Below are 20,800 nucleotides of genomic sequence, written 5' to 3'. Positions count from 1 at the left end.
GCAGCACTCTCCTTCCAGCCCCCCGCCCCCCCCCACACACACACACATACCCCATGGCGTCCTGCTCTCCCCACTTCCTCTTCACAGCAGCTAGATTCATCCTTTCAAAACATCTAACTGTCTTGCTCACAATCCTTCCCTGGCTTATGACAAAAGCCCAAGTCCATCCTGCAGGCCCCCCCACACACACCCTCTTTCCACCCTCCTCCCATTTCATTCCCTCCCTGCACGCCAGCCACACGACACTCCAGCTGCCCCTGGGTACCAAGCGCACTCCTGCCTCAGAGTCTTTCCCCTGCGTTCCTTCCTTCTGGAATGTTCCTACTTCATCTTGTCATGTGACTCTCTCCTTCCTTGTTTCAGGTCTCTGCCTGAATGTCACCTTCTCAGGGGTCTTCCCTGACCCTCTGATCCAAAACAGCACCTGTCACTCTAGCCTGCCTTGAGTCTTCTTTTTAGCTCTTCTGGGCTCTTATCACATCCCCCATTAAATGTGGGCAGAGCTTATATATATACTGGTATGTTTTTATTGATTTCAGAGAGGAAGAGTGAGGGAGAGAGAGATAGAAACATCAATGATGCGAGAGAATCATTGATCAGCTGCTTTCTGCATGTCAGAAGGGGGGTCAAACCTGGCAACCTGGATATGTGCCCTGACTGGGAATCCAACTGTGATCCCTGGATCATAGGTCAATGCTCAACCCATTGAGCCACACTGGCCTGGCAGAGCTTCATATTTTTTACTGAGCACACGAGAGGTACTGGGTAGATAGCTGTTCAGTGAATAAGTGAATGAATGTGTGGCTAACCCGGCTCAAAGGTGAAGATGCTGACTCAGGGTCATGTAGAGCATTAGGGTGTGAGCGCACAGGACAGAGACCCAGGTAGGCCTTGGTCTCTGCCTCAGACGGAGCCTGTGTTTGTGCTCAGCTGCTCAAGGAAGCCCCGAGCACTCCCAGACACTAATCCTGGACAAAGGAGGTCTCCATAGAAATCAATTTCAGAGCCCCTGGCCGCTCCCTCCCAGCTCCAGGCGCCCAGCAGCTGGAGGAGGGCTGTGTGGTTGCACAGAGCGGCCCCTGCCTTGGATTGGCCTGTCCTGACCCAGACCATCAGCAGGTGACAACGTAGGCTCAGGAAGACGGATGTATGCGCAGCCCCCGGAGAAACAAAGAAGATGCCGTGGACTCTGGGAGCCCAGCAGGTTCGCCACAGCCGTCGCCAGCACCTCATAAATATTCGCTAAGTGCTCACATGGAAGCGGGGCCGGTGGGCAGCAGGAAGCGAGGATTTTCAGGAAAATGTCTTTGCTTGGGATGGGAGCGTGTCAGATGCTATGATTTGATCTGCAAAAAGCAATAACATGGGCCAACAGATGCCAGGCTCTTGAAATCTCTCATCCTCGACACTGAAGCTTCTCCTATCCCCTGAGTGTTATTGATAAAGGCATTTTTCATGCGAAAGAACCGTCCTCACTTGAGATGAGAAAGCCAAAGCAGAGGATACAATCAGGGCTCTCTCGGCTCATGGACTAGATTCCTGCTGTCCATGCAGCGGCCACTAGCCACGTGAAATGTGGCTAATTCGACAGGGACATGTGCTCTCCACCTGTAACACACACTGGATTTAGAAGGATTATATGGGGAAAAGGGTAAAATAGTTCCTTCATTATTTTTGTATTGATTATGCTGAAATAATCTTTTAGCTATATTGAGTTCATATATTTTAAATATTATTAAAATTTATTTCACCTCTTTTTGAAAATTTTGAACATGTGGCTGCTAGAAAACTTAAAGCTCTATGTGTGGCTCACATTCTACTTTGCATGGACAGCACTGGGCTAGAGTGGTTGGACCGTCCTGTGGTTCAGAGTGACTTCTCTCCATGTTCACTGATAACGTGGGTTTCTGAGTTACTCCTTCAGGTTTCCTGAGCCCCATAGATGCCTCTGAGAAGCTACAGTGCCCTTCCTCCTTTTTTTTGTTTTGCTTTAATAATCCTCCCCCAAGGATATATTTTTGATTGATTTTTAGAGAGAGTGGAAGGGAGGGAGGGGGGAGAGAGAGAGACAGAGACATTGATGTGGGAGAGAGACACGTCAATTGGTTGCTTCCTGTAGGCGCTCTGACCTGAGCCAGGGATCAAACCTGCAACCCAGGTATGTGCCTTGACCTGGAATCGAACCTGTGACCCTTCAGTGCACTGGCTGGTGCTCCAACCACTGAACCACACCGGCTAGGGCCCCTTCTTCCTTTTTATCCAAGGAGCAAGTCATTTGAACAAAGGTGCAGTGGGGGACTGAGGGCTGAGGAGCCAGAGAAGGCCGGGCTGGCTCCATGGCGGGAGGCGCTCTTTCCTTCCTCTTCCTGTGTGGTTGTGTCTGTTAGCACGTGTTGTTCCTGAAACAGCAGGCCCGTAGGCTCTGTGCTGGATGTAGGCTCCACAACTCGATCCAAGCTGTGGTCTGCAAGTAACTCAGCTGCATCCTGCCTCAGCCACGGGGCTGGGGCAGCATCCGTGAAGGAGACAGTATGGGTTTATGGGGAGGAGACAAAAGGCCTTGCTTGCCTGGTGTGCCTGGCGTGCAGGCCCTGCGTCCCGTGTGACTCTGCCCACCAGGATCTGGATGCCCTTTTAGACGCCTAGGCACTTCATGTTTCACAGACAGGAAGAGTGGCCTCACACACCCTGTAACTCCTGCTCTCAGGCCTTCCTAAGGGGCGTCCTGAGGGCTGAAGCTTGCAGTGTGAAGCATGCCACACATACCTGGGTGGGAAGCCGGCTGCAGGATTCCTGAGAAGCTATGAGCATCTACTATATATGGGCCTTAAATTAGGGATGTGGTCAGTGCGATGGCTTTATTACGGGTGATTTCCTTTCTTTTCTTGAAATTTGCTTTTAACTTGTTTCATCTTCTTTTCAAAACCAAAAAAGCATCTGCAGACATCTATGTATAGATCCTATAGAAATCCTAAGGACAACACAGATTTGTTTAATTAAAAAAAATTTAAATATATGTTTTTATTAATTTGAAGGAGAGAAAGGAAGGGAGAGGAAGAGAGAAATAGAAACATGATGAGAGAGAGAGAGACATCGAATGGCTGCCTCCTGCACACCCCCTACTGGGGATCGAGCCAACAACCTGGGCATGTGCCCTGACGGGGGATCGAACCGGGAACCTTTTGGTTCATGGGTTGATGCTCAACCACTGAGCCACGCAGCGGGGCAAGATTTGCTTAATTTTGCACAATGTGCACACATTACGTGGAAGACACACATGACAGGTCCCAATGTAGCCGTGTGGCTTGAGTAGCCTTGAGACTTCACATGATCCGCGTGAGTCTTGGGCATCCCTGATGGTGAGCCCGGCTATAGCTTAGTGGATGGGTTGACACCCCCTGAGTGAAGGTGCCCTGAGTTCAATGGGAAGATAGAGAAAATGTTTTTGGTTGAAGGGGTATTCTTTGGGAGAGGTCTTTGAAATCTCCTTTTATTCAAATACTGAAGGTTTCTCATCTTTTTTTAAACGGCTTAACAGTGTGCGAGGCACTTTTTGGAAATTAGTAGTGGTCTCTGTAAAACAATGTTCCCTGAACACGCAAAAATAGAACCAGAGGAGGACGGAGCTTACGTCCAAGGGTGAAAATAAAGGGCCAGGCTGCAAGGTTCATGTTCCCCCATGCTGTGACCTCCCTGCCGTGGCTTTTTGACCCGTGGCTTTCTGAGCCGTGGCCGAGATGGACATGCTCAGAGTTAACCTGCTGGAGCCACCACCTCCTCCCTGCCCTATTGTGGCCGCCCAGCCCTCCTGTCACCTGTCCCAGTGCGTCAGCTGCCGGTGGGCCCCGGCTGTGAGCTAGCTATAAGTGCAGGTCTCAATACAAATCCGAGGTGGTGTAGACCAGCTGAATGGCCGAGCCTCCTCCCTCCATCTGTGCTCCTCCTCCCCTCCCTCTTGTTTTCATCCGGCCCCTTCACAGGTGCCAGCTGCCTCGGTAAAGAGCAGCCTTTAGGCTGTGCTTCACCTGGACACCCCCACCCCTTAGCAGTAGCTGTGGAGCCCAGTGGCCATACACGAGGGGGTGCCGTCTGGAGGAGGCAGAGCGGCTGAGAGCATGGGAATAAAGGTGTGTGTGGCTTCCTTCTCTTCTGAGCCGTCAGAGCAGGGCTGGCCTGGCAAGGGCCGCGGTCCAGGCAGGGGGCCAGGCTTCTCCCAGAGGGCACCCCAGTGCAGATCCTAGCTGAGGGGTCTGAGGCTGAGGACAGGGCCTGTTCAAACAGAGCATCCCACCCAGCTGGGGAGTAGGTGTGAACACGGGCTGAGGAAGGGAAGAGGAGGAAGCAGACAGATGCGAGTTTCTATGGGATAGGAAGTAAGGAGGCTCTGAGCACTGAGCAGCTCCCAGGAGTCACCCTGGGAGAACCCTGGCCTTGACCATGGTTCTGATACCAGGAGCGGGTGCTCCTGCCTCCTCGGTACCCACCTCCCAGCAGGTGCCTCTTCTTACCAGGCAACATACCTGGTAGCTTTCACCAAATGTTCTCTTCTTTCAAACTTATTTTTCTCCATTCCTGGCACCAGGACTGGCCCTGCCAGAGGTGCCTAAATGGCTATCATTGCAGAGATTTCTGAGGTTCTGTCTTCTCACCTCTGCATGGCAGGGATCAGTTTGGGGCCCAGAAACCCCCAGTAGGCCTGGCTGATGTGGGAAAGGATGTTTTGAAACTCGTCTCTCCAGGGTCCCTAAGGGGAGAGCAGGCCACAGAGCAGCCTCTTCCCCGTCACGCTGCCCCTGGACAGACAGTGCTCTCCAGGCTGAAAGGCATCGTCCCTGCCCATGGCCCTCGCGCTCTGGCTTCCTCCCGGGGAAGTGTGTGCTCGGGCAACCCCACCCTCTGCCACCGAGTTCCCAGCCAATGAGACGCTGCTCTCTTGGTTGAAGGCCAACTTAATCCTCCCACTTCTGCTGCACTTGAGTTGTTTCACAGTGAACAAATATGCTGAGAAAGGCTGCCAGGCCCTGGTGGCTTGATGTGTGGTGCATATGCATGTGTGTGCATGCATGCATGTGCATGCGTGCATGCATGTACCTGGGTGTGCATCCATGTTCTAAATGTGTGCATGCATGTGTTGTGTGCATTGGATGTGCATGTATGCGTTGGGGTGTACATGCACGTGCGAATGTGCACTGGGGTGAGGATGTGTGAATATGTGTGTATGTATATGTTGGGGTGTGCATGTATGCACGTGTGTTGTGTGCATGTGCATGCATATGTGTGTATGTGTGTGTGCACATACCCTCACTTGCGGTTAGCCATGAGGAGCCCAGTGAGCTTGGCCATGGCCCAGCTCAGACCCAGGACCAGGGTCTTTCAGGGACGGCTTCATCTCAGGCCAAGTCCTTAAACAGCAGAAGCCAAAGGCCAACCCCTGGTGAAAAGTCCTGATGAGCTACTGCCTCCCTCGCACTGCCACGGGGACATTAAACCTTCAACAGTCTGGGTTTCTGACGGCTGGCTCTTGGTTCTCTGCCTGGAAAAACAGTAGGCGAATAGTAAAACCTTAAATTCTAACATGTGTAAGTTATACATCTTATTTTCATTTTCAGCCCATGTTCCCCTCTGTACGACATCAGGAAAAAATTACCGTCTGACTTCTAATATCTCAGTGGAGCATTTATCTCCCAGCCATGATAAGTGATCTTCAATATTTTTTTCCTTTCAGATTAAGAAACAAATTCATTTAATTTACTTTATTGAATGTGCTCAGCCTCCCCGGCCTGCCCGAGTCCCCCCCGCAGGGCTGTCCCCGCCTCTTCTGCGTTCGTGGCTGGGCTGCTCTCCCTGTGAGTGGAGCTACTGCCACCGCCTTGCGAGAGGAGCGGGACCCCATCTGGCAGCGCCCTGCTGCCTGGGGCCTCCTGATGGTCAGTCCCCGACCACAGCAGAGTGAGGGAGGCAGCGGCCAGGCCTTCCGAAGGCCGGAGGGGTTGGGCGGCCGAGCCGGGCGGCTGTCATCTGAACCTCATCTGAACTCCTGGGTCTGAAGGCTGGTCTGGAGCTCTTGAGAGAGCTGGCTGGTCTCCCGTGTGGAAGAACCGGAGCTTCCTGCTCCGTAGACCCGCAGCTGCAGCCTCCCCTTGGCCTGGCTGCCTGCGTTGGTCCTGCTGCTGCTGAGTGGCGAGTGAAAGCTAGGACAGGGCTGGATGCCACTTGCCCTGGGCGCGTGGAGAGGGTCCATGACGCTGCCCTGGGGTATGTGGCATGTCCTGCCAACCTGCTCTGGGCGCCAGGAGGCCGCGAGCTCGGATCTCCAGATGGCTGCTTGTTGCTGACCGAAGCCAGTGAGCAGCCTCTTGCAAAACCTCAGGGGCTAACTGGGCTACAGACTGAGACCAGGTTGGGTGATTGGCTCTGTCCCTTGTGCACCTCTGGATACTTCCCCTGTGAGTGTGGTGCCAGGGCTGGGAAACGCCACAAGGCCACAGCCTCTCTATATCAGGTTGAAGTTCTTGGATTCTATTCCTCCTCCACCCAGCAACCAGCTCTTCCGCATGCGTGTTTGGATGGGGAAGGTTAACATTAAAGACCCTGCTGCCACCAGTACTAGCTGGGTGACCCTGGCCCAGTCACCTCGCCTCTCAGTTGCCTTAACCATAGCAAGGACCCATTAACCCTTGCCAGGCCTATCTTGGATGGCTATTGGGAAGTTCAAATAGAACAACGTATGAAAAATGTGTTGAAATGATATGCATGCAATAGAAATAATTCGCTCAGGAAACAGCTATCGCTCATCCCCTGTACAAGGTTCTGTATAAAGCTGGCGATCACCTACATCGAAGTTACAAAAAGGTAATGTCACCATCCCAGGAAACTCCCTCATCCTGCAAGGGCCTGGGCACCTGCCAAGCTAACAGGGCATGACAGTCCTAGGACCAATGCAGACACACTGTGGGGAGCCAGGTGTAGTCTGCCTGGTAACAAGGTGAAAAGTGTCAGCTGCAGGCAGGTGGGAGCTGCAGTCCTGTGCTGAGAAGTCCAGACTCTAGTCCAGTGGTTCTCAACCTTCCTAATGCCGCGACCCTTTAATACAGTTCCTCATGTTGTGGTGACCCCCAACCATAACATTATTTTCATTGCTACTTCATAACTGTAATTTTGCTACTGTTATGAATCATAATGTAAATATCTGATATGCAGGATGTATTTAGGCGACCCCTGTGAAAGGGTCGTTCGACCCCCAAAGGGGTCCCAACCACAGGTTGAGAACCGCTGCTCTAGTCTGAGGGCAGTAGGAGCTGCCAAAAGTTTTTTTTTTAATTTTGTTTTATTGCTTAAAGTATTACAAAGAGTATTACATATGTCTCCTTCCCCGCCGCTCCCCCCCTCCCCCCAAGTACGGCAATTCTAGGACCAGGTTGGGATTGGAAGAAAACTCTGATGACAGTGTGGAGAATAGAAATATGGTGGCAGTGCCTAGCTTGTGTGGCTCAGTGGTTGAGCATCAACCCATGAACCCAGGAGGTCAAGGTTGCTTCAATTCCAGGTCAGGGCACATGCCAGGTTGCAGGTTTGATCCCCAGTAGGGGGCATGCAGAAGGCAGCCAATGGATGATTCTCATCATTAATATTTCTCTCCCTCTCCCTTCCTCTCTGAAATCAATAAAAACATGTTTTTAAAAAAAATAAGGCAGCTTCAGCAGCATCCTCAGCATCCTCACCATCCTGCACCAGGTGGGGCTGGGAAATGACTCCGGTTGCCTGAGCTATTGGCCAGGGTGAGCTCCGTGCTGTGGGAACCACAGTGGCAGTGATGACTTCCTGGCTTTTGTCTCTTCTCCATCTAGGGAGTCTCCGGTGGACTGCAGCGTCAGCAAATGCAGCAAGCTGGTTGGTGGAGGCGAGTCCAATGCCATGAATTACAACAGCTACATGGACGAGAAGAACGGCCCCCCTCCTCCCAACATGACCACCAATGAGAGGAGGGTGATCGTCCCCGCAGGTACCGTGGGAACCAGGTTGTTGGTGGGCATCCACGTCCTCACTCTCTGGGCGAGTAGTTGAAGGGCAGGCCTGTCCCCAGGGCATCTCAACTTTTACCTGGTGCCCTGGTCCCTCGCCTTCTTCCTCAGCTGCCTTCCAAGACCCTGTCCGAATGTCACCAGAACCCTGAGTGCAGATCCCATCACAGACTCTGTGCCAGTGCCTGGTCCCATAGGGCGAGGCCGGCACAGAGAGCAGGAGCCCTGGGAAGTCCCAGGCGTGCCCACCCTCCCTGGAAGGAGCAGAGTGGCTACAGAGGTCTGTCGTGCCCATCGGGCATGCGCTCCTGGCATCCACAGGGTCCCACCTTTCCAAAATTATAGCCAGCGCGTTCAGTCTCAAAATAGAAATAACTATATTTAACAAATGGAGTGCCTTACCATGTGTGCAGCGAGTTATGTCATTATGTAAAAAAAGCCTATTTTTCCTAGGTATTAGTGCAGTTGGGTACAGAAAATAAAATCATTGTTCGAGCCTTCCCTGTATTGGCTGGACGCTCGGCCTCGGCTAGACCAGCGAGCTCAGCCGCCAGGTCCAAAAGGGAGTCTGAAAACTGAACCGTGTGGGGTTGGTGCCAGGTAGAAGGAGCTAGAATGTCCAAACCTTAAGCAACGTGAATTATAGGGCAGAGATTAAGAGTCATTTGACCAAAATAACTCTACCGAGAAGGCGAAGCCCCTTCCATTTGGAAAAATACAAACGCAGTTGTGTGAGAGGCAAGGATTAGACATCTCTCTGAGGAAATCCAAAGGCAGTTGCTTCTTGGTCTAGAAGGTGTGGCTTTGTGTGGGCCACTCCTCCCAGGCCCTTTGTATTCATTTTCCATGGGAAGCTGTGTCTCCCCGTCTCCTGGGACTACAGCCACACCCTGGTGTGCTGGGCCAAGTTCAAGGTGGGAGGGGTGGGGACCCGTGGCTAACAGGGATGTGTCTGTGCCCTGTAGGACCTCAAAGCTGCTCACGAGCCTTTTAAGTTTCCTTCTTCCACAAGCACGTGAGCTCACAAAGGAGAAGGAGTAGCTCCGTTGATGAGCACTTCGGGGTGCTGGGCGCCATTGAACTGCTTCACCCACATTGCGTGACCTATGTCACTTCATGGGTGATCTCCTCCAGGACCCCAGCTAGGAATGTCTATAGCTCAGGTGCATCTGTCATGTCCAAGAGAACCGTGTCTTCTGCCTTCACATCAGAAGGTGGCAGACAATGGAACCGCACTGCCGTGGGCATGGTGGGGCCTCAGCGGACTCCCCAAGGCCAAGCCAAGCCAAGCCTCACCAGGCCCCTGGTGGTTTGGTGTTGAACTCCCCAGCCTCGCCAGTGGCCAGCATGGGAAGGAGATCTTGAGGACGGAAGGGTTAGGGGATCCGAGATTGTCTTAACCCAATGTGTACATTTCTGTAGACTCTTTGGGGCGGGGGCGGGGGGCATAGGAGAAAGGGACAAAGACGGCCAGACTGCTTGGTTGGCCCTTCAACTCTAAGTGGATGTTGAAATATCTTCAAAAAGAATATCAAAATGTCAGTCTGCAGTGGGCCAAGGTAACTAGGTGTAAGTAATAATGAAAATGGTGTAAGTTCATATCAAGGGATTTTTAAAGCACTTTCTATAATGAACTCACTAGCTATGGATCGACTTCCCTTAGACACTATGGCTTCCTCCAGGCCAGCCTGCTGGACGTGAGGGGAAGTTTCACTGGGCAGTCCACAGATCAAGGCAATAAAACATCAGTGGAGGAACCTATTGCACCCACGGTGGGATTTTAAGACAGGTGTAAATGAGGACCCTAGTTAACCACCAGGTCCAAGTTCAGATAGGAAGAAATTGGGACCAATCATCCAGGAAATTTGGAAGAGGTTAGCATGATCCAGAGAGGAAGATTTAGAATTCATTGTGCTCTAAAGGGAGAGAAATAATACTGTGATAGAGCTCCAAGCAAGGGAGGAAATAAATACATTAAATACATGGTGTAACGTGGGATCTGAGGCCTTGCACGCTAAAAATGAGAATTAGAAGAAGCAGAGGAGATCAGATAAAATAATATCCTACATAACCCACCACCTCAGCCTCCTCCATTTTTCTTTAGAATTCTGAAATGGTGCAAAATTATTTCCAGTTACCAATGGTCTATGCCCAATTGTCTCTGACGTATACAATGAAGCTATAAGTTCAGGAAGTGAGTTCAGGAAGGATTGTGAGAAGAAAAGACCCACCCACCTGGACTAAATGAAGTCCTGGGGAGACTTGGATTGGAACCCCCGCTCAGACCTGGATTTAGGTTGAGCTAAGGCCTTAACTTTTCAAGACTCCACTTTCCATCTGGAGAATGAAGATAAAATCCATTTTGTAGGATTTTCTTGATCAGTGAAAAACAGCACAGGTGGAGCAGGGGGCACACAGGAGGCACCCCAGATCTGGGCTGCGGGCACTGGGTTGTAGTATGACAGTCAGCAGCAGCCCATGACCTGTCACTCCAGACTCCCCTCTCCTCACTCTCCTCTTTCCAGCTCCCCGCCCCCACCTTCAGCACACATGCAACGACCACCCCATGCAGGGCCTGCTGCTGGGCACTTTGCAAAGCAGACACAGCCGCTTCCAGCCTAATTCTCACATGCAATCACCAAGGAGAAACAGGGGACCGTGCCAGACCAGGGCAACGGCAGAAGCTCTGATGTCCAGTTTTGCCCAGACTCTTAGGGGAGGGTGAACGGGGTTGAAAGGTGGCACAGATACTCCTACCCAAAAAGCCTGCCAATCAAAGAGGCCCAGTAGAAGCTGCGGCTGACAGCTGACATACCGTGCCCAGTCTCCCTCCTCCTCCAGAAGGCCCTCCTTGACTCTCCACGTTTACACGAAGGTCCTCCTCTTCCGGTTGCTTCAACACACACTGCAAAATCTGTTGCTTAGCTCTGTGCATTCCTGCCTGAATGCTTTGTGTGGACAGGTCTTTCATGAGGCCAGGGACCATGTCATTTTCTTCTTTGATGAGCAGATGTCAAGCGTTTCTTGGATTCACTATTAATTGTTTGCCGAGGAAAAAGATGGCTTCCAGACTGTGCTAGGTGGTAAGCTGTAAGGCTACCTCTGTGGAACCCACTAGACTCCCCCTCAGCACTCAGAGTGCACCCTGCCCCCCCCACACACACACACACCATTTCTCAGTCATGAGGGTCCTACGTGGAGGTGGCCTCAGTCCTTACATTATTATGTTCACTGAAGGGCTAAAGGTTTCTCATCTTTGGGGACTTAAATATCCTAAAAACGTTTTGAGGAAGATCTGGTAGAAATTTCAGCACAGCTGTCTCCAAAAGGAGAAAGCGCAGGCTGGTCCATGTTAAGGCCTCACACCACCGGGTCTGCCATCTGCGTGCACAGATGTGTTCTCTCTGTAGCATCTGAGAGCTCGTGTTCTTCCATGAAATCAGTGTTCTCGAGAGGCAGCTGGTTTCCCTTGCCGGAGACGCTGGGCCCTGATGGCTGGAACTGTGTTTATTTTCACTTGGATGCCACCATTTCTCAGGCAAAGGCTTCAATGGACTTCCCAGAGCTTTAAAGAGTGTCCTGTCAGGATGTGGAGTGAGGCATCTGAGAACCTCCCCAGCGTGCTAAGTGGTTCAGGCAGCGCCAGATGCCCTGGACCAGATGGAGCTCTGGGAGGACCATCTGGGAGGGAACCCACTTTCCCAGTGAGCGTGGGGGGGTGGGGGTGGAGAGGGAGAGTGGGGGAAAGGGAAAGGGAGATTGGAGAGGAAAGAGACAGAGAGAGAGAAGGGGAAGGAGGGAGGGAGGAAGACCGAGAGAGGCTGCCCAGGCTTGGTGAAGCCCTGGCTGACAGGCCTTGTCCTCTGCAGACCCGACGCTGTGGACGCAGGAGCACGTGCGGCAGTGGCTGGAGTGGGCGATAAAGGAGTACGGCCTGATGGACATTGACACGGCCTTTTTCCAGAACATGGACGGCAAGGAACTGTGCAAAATGAACAAGGAGGACTTCCTCCGAGCCACCTCCCTCTACAACACGGAAGTGCTGTTGTCACACCTCAGTTACCTCAGGGAAAGTAAGTGCCTGTCTCCTTCTGGGAAGGGAGCCCCCCGCCTGGAGGGTGCAACCCAGGTCCCCAGGGCTGGGGGAGACCTCTGCCTGGCCCCACTCCCAACCAGACTGGCTTCCCAGGGAGCCAACCCGGGGAAGGAAGCTGGGTCCCCTGACGTCGGCGTTCGTTGGGCAGAAGCTGTAGGAGCTGTGGTTGGGGCCATGAGGTTACCAGGGTCCCATGGGCTCCGTCAGACCCTGCGAGAGGCTGACCCAGTCCTGGGGTGTCAAGGGAAGTAAAATGAGGAATGGAGAACAAATAGGGAGCTGTGGCCCAGGGGGTCTGCCCGAGGCTGGCTGCGCACGGCCTGTGAGAACCCCTTCCCAGAAACAGCCCCAGGATGACAAATACAGGGATGCCCTGGCTCGTGTTGTCCTGAGCGATGAGTTAGGGTTCCCACGGCAAATCTAGATCCATGGATTTAGGATTGAAGGATTTGAACGTTTACACATTCAATTCCTCTTATCATTGGGGTCACTCTGGAGCCTCTTAACCCCGCCTTTAGGGCTGCCACCCACACCCCCTTCTTACTAAGCAGGGAAGGGGGCAGGTGCCGCAGGTCAGGTCGGTGAGCCTGTTGGAAGCGTCACCTGACACAGCCAGGAGGAAGGCGCTTGGGAAAGAGAGAGTTCACAGAGAGAGCGAGCAGTTACCCGTAGGATTTCTCCACAGTGGGGGTTCGCTAGCACCAACACTTGGATACAAAGGTCATTTGATATGTGCTACACCCAGAATTCTTTGAGGCCCACTAATAACCTTGGCCTTAACTCTTCATCGGAAGTCCAGACCCGGTGGTCTACCAGTGCCCCCAAGGATGAAAGGGCTATTCTGTGGCCAGAAAGGTCGGTACTGATATCGGGAGTTGACGCTACAGGTAAACAGATGTGAACTCATCCTACGAGGAAACTTTCTCAGAGCCAGCCCTGCCCAGGGACAGAGTGGCCGCCTTCGCAGACAGTGTTTGCTGTCAGTGGCCGGGACAGCTGGGGATCTCGAAGGTGCTAAGGTTCGGAGGGAAAGGGTTTGATGATTCTCAAGCCCCATCAAAGCTGAGATCCTTGGACAGGGCCTCCGGGCCGCCTTTCCCATCTCCTGGGCCCTCGGGTGGCTGGTTCTTCATTTGCTCTGTGCTGTCCAGCGGGTCTTCACCTCACCGTCCTTGGAGTTGTCTGTCTTGTTCGGCAACAGTGCGCTGCGTGGACTGGGACAACACACGCTGGCTTCCAACATTAAACATTTAAATAAGTGCCTTCGGGAGTTTCCACCGGTGCCCCCGGGCTCCTCGGTCACCCCTTCGAGGCGTCTGGCATCCAGTGGGGAGTGGGGGTGACGCCGTATATGTTACCACCAGAGCCATGACCTCATGTCTGAGTCTTGCGGCAGCAGGAGGTCAGCCCGAGGCCCAGCCATTTCCAAAAAGGGGGCAACGTTCCACCCAGTTTTTTCCGAGCTTTGGAGAATGAGCTTTTTCTAACCATCTCTGTTTCTCAGCACTTCAGTGTTTATAGACTTTTTTTAAAAATAAGGTCTTTGCACAGAACCCTGCAACCAAGGATGCTAGCTAGGCAGGGCAGGGGTGGGCGTGGGCATGAGACGCAGAGACCAGCAAAGCAAAAGCACTGGCCGAACCTGCCTGTGTGCTTCTCCCCAGATCAGGAGGCCAGGCTTCACGGGCCCCATTTCCTCCCTTCTGGGAAAAGAGATGGACCGAGGCAGCCTGGGCCCAGTGATTCAGGGCTCCAGGACAGATGCCCTTTTGGGGGAAATGTCCAAACCCATTCTGACTGAATGTGGGGAAAGGCCTATTCATGCTGTGTGATCCCCAGACCCCTCTTTCTGGCCGGTCCGTAAACAACCCAAATCCCCACTCAGACTCCCTGTCACAGAGGGACCCAAGCCACAGGCCCTGAAGTAAGACCAACATCTGCTCCAAAGGGCCAGGAATTTGGTGAGCTGGCCATTGGCAGCCATTGAGCAGGCTGGCTACTGACGGAGAGCAGATAACAGCGAGAGTGAAGGAGAGGGCAGGCGATGAAGAAGTGGCGGCCAGAGAGTGTGCTATTTGGGGGGTACTGGTAGCAGGGCAAGGAAGAGTGTGGTTGGCTTCTTTTTCTTTCTTTATTTTTTGATATGTTTTTATTGATTTCAGAGAGAAAGGGAGAGGGACAGAGAGACAGAAACATCAATGATGAGAGAGTATCATTGATCGGCTGCCTCCTGCACACCCCACACTGGGGACGAGCATGTTCCCTGACCGGGAATCGAACCATGACCTCCAGGTTCATAGGTAGATGCTCAACCACTGAGCCACACTGGCCGGGCTCCTTCTTTATTTTGTAAGAGTATGTGTGGATGAGAAGGAAGATGCCCCAAAGTCATAAAAAGAAAATGAAGTTTCCAGAAAGGAGATTATTAGTGGAACACGTTTTCAGAGTGGAGAGGAGATGGAACAGAGCATATATATGGTACAATGTGGAGTGAAACAGCTCAATGGAAATCGGTCTGTGTCTTGATAGAAACACCACAGCTGCCTGCGAAAGCCAAAACCGAAATGCCCGTATCAAGGCGCATACACGCTCGCCCGGCATAGGACTGGCATAGTCTGCAGGCCTTTTGAGGAACCTAGACTTACAGTGACCTGCTGGCCTGGAGGGCAGCTTTGATTCATGCTTTGTTTTCATTGGTGTCTACCTTCAGGCTCTAGCGTCTGGGACCCTATGGCCCCGGGTGGTGGTTGGCCTGCTATACCGTGGCAGGAGGTCACGTGGCTGGTGGCCGTCTGCTGCCTGGACGGCTGGGAACACCCTGGTGTCCACCAGCGTGTCCTCAAACGCTGTATTGTTTTTGCAGATGGACTTCCAGTGGATGTTTCGTGCTCAGACAGGGAGGCTGGCACTTTGGGGGAAGAGGCCGGGCCCCTGAGCAGAGGCAGGAGGTAGGGATGCTGGTGCCTGGTGCTGGGTCCCCTGTCCTTCTGTTGAGGAGGGCACGGGGTTCAAACATCTTGCACTTGGGCAAGAAGTGGAAGGAGAATAGCTGAGCGCCTCCGCACAGAAGGAGGAAGTGCTGTGGGCTAAGGAGTCAGCAGAGACGCGGACACCTCAGGCCTAAACTGCGAGTCAGGGGCTCCCGACTAGCTGTGCTTCCTTGCAGTCTGATCCCCCCAGACTTTCATAGCAAAAGGGAACCTTAGACTTAGAGGATACGAAGCCCCGGCGTCACATTTACACATTCTAACAGGCGCTTGAGTAGTCATTCTGGTTGTCTGGGAGGGAAGCTTTAAAAGTAAGCACTAAACCCCAGCCAGTGTGGCTCAGTGATTGAGCGTCGACCTATGAACCAGGAGGTCATGGTTCGATTCCCGGTCAGGGCACATGCCCAGGTTGTGGGCTCGATCCCCCGTATGGGGCGAGCAGGAGGCAGCCGATCTATGATCCTCTCTCATCATTGATGTTTCTATCTGTTTCTCCCTCTCCCTTCCTCTCTGAAATCAATAAAAATATATTTTTTAAAAAATAAATAAAAGTAAGCATCAAATTGTAAATGAATTGTCCGGGGTGGAGAATAAATAGCAACATCAAGCCGCTCCGCACCCTGTCTGATAACACAGCACGCTCACATTTATCCGGCCTGCCTGCAGGTGCCTGTCCTTTAGGCCTGGGCTTGTAGGCTGTTCCCCACAGAGTGGCCGCACCCTGGTCCCACTGTGACACTGCCCACACTTGAGGGGGAGGCGGGAGGGGGGCTGGGGAGGATGCACAGAGCACTTAGGATCAATCCGGACCTCCTGGGGACACTAGGGCTCAGGTGTGCACCTCCCCAGGTGTCATTCACTAGTGTACGTGGACAGGACGCCCCCTTGTGGACACCACTCGGACTATTTATAATCCCCATTTTAAAGCTGTGGCCACTGAGGTTCAGAAATTGGCTCAAAGGCAGATGGCCAGTGGAGAGCCGCTGGTATCTGAGACCCAGGCCTCTTAAGTCCCAGGCTGAGGCCAGGCCCACAGCCTCCCCTCTTCGTAGAGATGGGCCCGTAGAGCTCGGGCTAACCTGCACCACAGCGTCGTCCCTTCTCTGTGTTGGAATCAGCCTCCTCCACCGGGCCTTCCATGTAGAGCCAGACCACTTTCCCCACAGCTTGTTCTGTTTTTATTTGTCCCAAGAGATAAATGCTTTCCGAAAACTTGCCTGTGGCCTCCTGGAATGAGGCAGATTAAGCCAAACCCTTCACCACACTAACCGTGTCCTTCTCTCCTCCCCGCGGTGCCCACTCAGGGCCCGACGGGCGGCCCCACGGTATCTCTCTGGGCTCAGCCCGCTTGGCATGGGCCTTATTTACAGCCGTGGCTGCGGGAAGTGAGATTGGGTGGGACCTCAAAGGAAGTGAGAGCGGTCCCCAGCTGGCAGTTCAAACGTGGGGCCACTGGGGGGAGTTTGGGGTTTCTGGGAGCCCAATAGATCCTGGGTGGGGCACCATGAGCAGAAGAAAGTCTTTCTTCATTTTACCAAAAAGTTGGTTTCCATATGTATAACTGAGTCTGGCCTGTGAAAAATTCTGTGAAACTGTGTTATTTTTTTAAAATATATTTTTATTGATTTCAGAGGAAGGGAGAGGGAGAGATAGAAACACCAGTGATGAGAGAGAATCACTGATCGGCTGCCTCCTGCACACCCCACACTGGGGATCAAGCCCGAAACTCAGGCATATGCCCCGACCAGGAATCGAACCCCGACCTACTCGTTCATAGGTTGATGCTCAACCACTGAGCCACTAAGGCCGGGCTAAGAAACTGTGTTTTTCAGTAGTAGCGGCACGAGAGATAAAATATGTTGTGTGACAGGGAGGCCACAGAGTGGGTATCTGTCTTGATTCTCATTTTTAATTTAAACTTAATGGGAAACACATTGAGCATCTTGTGGCATTCCCACCGGCAGCTCAGACAGTCGGGCAAAGGTGATGGGCCCGGGCCATTAAGCTGGTGAAGTATTATCCCTTGCAGGCCCGGGTCCGACCAGGAAAGGAGAACAGGGTCCCCGCAGCACAAAAGGCCAGGTTTCCCTGGACTCCGTCGTTAGCCAGGCCCTCCTTCCCTCTGCCCTCCACCCTCCCCACCCCAGCCATTGACACGGCGCAGAGAAAAGGGAGACCCAGATTCAATAGGCTGACTGCGTGAGGCAGGAGACAAAGGCTTTGGCACCGGGACCCCGTTGTCGCTCCTGCTCCAGGTGTCCCCGATGAAGAGCCCCTTGGGTGGGGGCAGTGCGGAGCTGAAGAAAGCCCCATTGTTGGCTCTGCCCCACACCTGCAAAGCGCCGCTCTGCTCATTCCCGTCTTCGCTCGGGTCCCAAATACTGTCTCCAGGAGGGATCCCAAGTGGACGTTGATTTTGTGCTTCTGTTTTCACACTGGAAGGCCATTCCTTTCTGAACAGCAGCCACTTCATGCTTCTCGGGGCCCCCACTAAATAGATAGACACACACGCCTGTATGCACACACTGATACAAGACAAAGAAGCCCGCCAACAATTGTCATCATTGAAGTGAAACGTATGCAGGGGTGCAGAACTCATCAATGTGCCATTCAAGGGATTATCACAAAGTGAATCCACGCGCTCGTTTAAGTGCCCCCAGGGCAAAGAATAGACTAGAAGCCCCCCTGTGCCCACTCTCCATCATCACCCCATTCTCCCCAAAGGTTAGCGCTGTGCTGACTTCCAACACCAATATTGAGCGGTGTGTTTCTTCAGTTTAGCCCGCAGGGTCTGCTGGACCAGAATGGGGTTCCTGCCTCCCGGGCTTTCTGGCTGTGTGATCCTGGCCAAGTTACTTGACTTCTCTGAATGTTGGTTTCCTCCGCAGTGAGAGGGGAATCACGTGATACTGGTTTTATGCGGCTCGTGTAAGGGTTCAGCGAGAGAACAGATAGAGAGTGCCTGCCACAATGAGCGTTCGATGAGTTGGCTGCCTTCCCCCTCATCTCAGCCCGTTTACTCTGAGGAGGGGGCATCAGGAAAGACGGGGAGCTCTGTGGACAATAGCCTCATGCAGAAGGAACCTCAACGCAGGAGAAAGAAACCCAAAGTCACAGAGCAGGAGGCCAGGCTCCGGGGAGGACCTCCTCCCATCAGAACAAGTTCCCATAACACAAGAGTGTGCTGTGCCACCCTCCATAGCCTGAGGAGTGAGTAAGGATGGAGAAGGGAAGGGGATGCTGGTCCCTGGGGTGGGGGCAGATGCCTGAAAGTGGCCCGGCCCCCGGGAGGCAGCCTCTCCTTCTAGGAGTGAAACTTGACCCGGGAACAGTCTTGAGGGCAAAACCCTTTCCCTAGGTCACCATGAAAGATGTATTTCATGCGAGCTTTGCGGAGGTCAAAGGACCCTTTCTCTTGGCTTTCTGGGAGTTTCCTGTGGAATTCACGTGTGCCCAAACCAGGACTTTCACTCCGGGGGGAAATTTAATAAATGCGGTTTATCTAAGCTTCGTGCTCTTAGCTAAATCTGCACTAATGACTCAGGCAGCTTGCTCCTCGGAGACCATCATTTTTCTTTATTTGCTCCAGCCGTGAGGTTTCAGCCCCCCCCGTTGGGGGGGGGGGGGGGGGGGGGAGAATGTCGGGGACAGAGAGGCAGACATTCTTGGTCTCACTCCTGAGACGTTTTCTGATTCCCCTGGAACGTTTGGTTCCATGTCTTCACCCCCTTCCGGGCGTGGGGGATTATTCCTTCTTGCAGGAGAACCCGTTCGTAACTCTGATTCCAGAGGACAGGATCATGCTCCTCGAGCCTTTTATAACGGCTTCATTGTATGTAATCGTGGTGTCTGTGGGAAAGGGATACACAAGTAGCAATGATGATAGTTAGCATTGATTGAACACTTATTATGAGCCAAGGACTTTTGGAGCAATTTATATGGATCATCTTATTCAGTCCTCACAAGGCCACACTAGGTGTTACCATTAGTCCATTTTATAAATGAGGAGCCCATGGCTTAGAGAGATGAGCTACACTGATGGGTCACAAGGCTACTAAGTGGTAAGAGGGGCTCTAATTTTATTTTATTAAAATACTAGAGGCCTGGTGCATGAATTTGTGCATGGGTGGGGTTCCTCGGCCAGGCTGGCGATCAGGGACAATCAGGGCCGGCCGGGGTGGGGCGGGGGGAGGAGGGACCACAGGAGGTTGGCCTGCCCTGGGAGGTTGGCTATGGGAGTTCACTGACCACCAGGGGGCAGCTGCTGCATTGAGCGTCTGCCCCCTGGTGGTCAGTGTGTGTCATAGCTACCGGCTGGTCCTCCAGTCGTCTGGTTGTAACTTGAAATTTCTTTTGAGAGCCAAATTTTTTAAACTTAAACTATATAGGTAGGTACATTGTTATTAACTTAATTAGGGGACTCCTAAGGCTTAGGAAGAGCCACACTCAAGGGGCCAAAGAGCCGCATGTGGCTTGAGAGCCGCAGTTTGCCGACCACGGGGCTAGGGCATGGGGGAGAGGGCTCTAAATTTAAAGTCTGATTGGCATAACAACTATCTTAAGATGAGGTTGTCCCAGCCTCACTTGGTCCCTAATATTTCTGAGAATGCAATAACCAAAGGCACCAGGTCCTGCATCGTTGCGTGTGTGTGTGTGTGTGTGTGTGTGTGTGACCGTCTCCTTTCTAAGCCGGTGACCACGTGGCCACACTCCATCACTGAGCAGGCTCAGTCCCACCTCCGCCCTCCTCTTTCTTGTCTGAAACGATTTCAGAGCCAGAAAGAAGCCGCCCAGGCCAGGAGTCAGAGGTTCTAGGCAGATGGATGATTTTTCGAAAACTCTCTCCCTCGGCGTCTGGCTGGGAAGGGCACACATTTTCTGGGCGGCACGCAACCGAACGCCCACAGCTGGGTGAGGCAGCAGCTCCACTCGCCTCCCTGCCCTGGCTGGAGACTAAAAATAGGAGTGTCTGCCAGCCCAAGTCCCTGCCCGGAGCCCTGGCACCCGAGCCAGGCCGCTGTGCCCAGGGAGCAGGGAGGGCTGTGGTGAAAGACTTGTTCCTCCTCCAGCCCTTATGTCGAGCTCTCGTGTCCCCTGTGAAAGCAGATTCCAGTCCCGTCTGGGGAGCGCCGTAGTTTCCCCAGGAGAATCTCAAGGAGACTAAAAAAAACTAAAAAAAACTGACATTTTACAAAATAAAACTCTTGAATGTGCTTGAATCTAAGGAACAAAACCAGTTTTAGGAAAGAAGGGACAACAACAAAAACTATCACGCCTTTATTTTTTTATCCTTACCCGAGGTCATGCTTATTGATTTGAGAGAGAGAGGAAGGGAGAGAGAGGGAAACATCGACGTGAGAGGAACATCAGCCGGTTGCTTCCCATATGTGCCCAGACTGGGGATCGAACCCACAACCTAGGTACGTGCCCTGAAAAGAATCGAACCCACAACCTTTTCATGGTATGGGATGACATTCCAACCAACGGAGCCACCCAGCCGGGGCAAAAACAATCATGCCTTTAAAATGCCTGCACTAGTGCCCGATACAGACTAGGTACCCGTTAAAGTTTCATTTTAAAAGATTGTATGTCAGTCCTCAAGGACGACAGAAAACCCAAGGTATTATGCCTGGCGTTTAGTTGGCAAAGTTCCTATTGGGAGAATGGCCACCCCCATGCCCCTCCCACCCCCCACC

The 20,800-nt window shown here is 52.7% G+C and overlaps 1 protein-coding gene across 1 annotated transcript in view; it reads left to right on the top strand.

The window, feature by feature from the left end:
- The window catches only part of FLI1 (Fli-1 proto-oncogene, ETS transcription factor), a 131,285-nt gene that overhangs the window by 77,375 nt on the left and 33,110 nt on the right, over window positions 1-20,800 (top strand). Inside the window, exons 4-5 of the mRNA XM_005882999.2 lie at window positions 7,848-8,002; window positions 11,891-12,094. Of these exons, the coding sequence (XP_005883061.1) occupies window positions 7,848-8,002; window positions 11,891-12,094 (359 nt within the window). The remainder of the gene's footprint in view (window positions 1-7,847; window positions 8,003-11,890; window positions 12,095-20,800) is intronic.

Source organism: Myotis brandtii, unplaced genomic scaffold, assembly GCF_000412655.1.
Source record: "Myotis brandtii unplaced genomic scaffold, ASM41265v1 scaffold75, whole genome shotgun sequence".
Lineage (NCBI taxonomy): Eukaryota > Metazoa > Chordata > Mammalia > Chiroptera > Vespertilionidae > Myotis > Myotis brandtii.
Note: the sequence above shows the minus strand (reverse complement) of the source record. Positions and strands in the feature narration are given on the sequence as shown.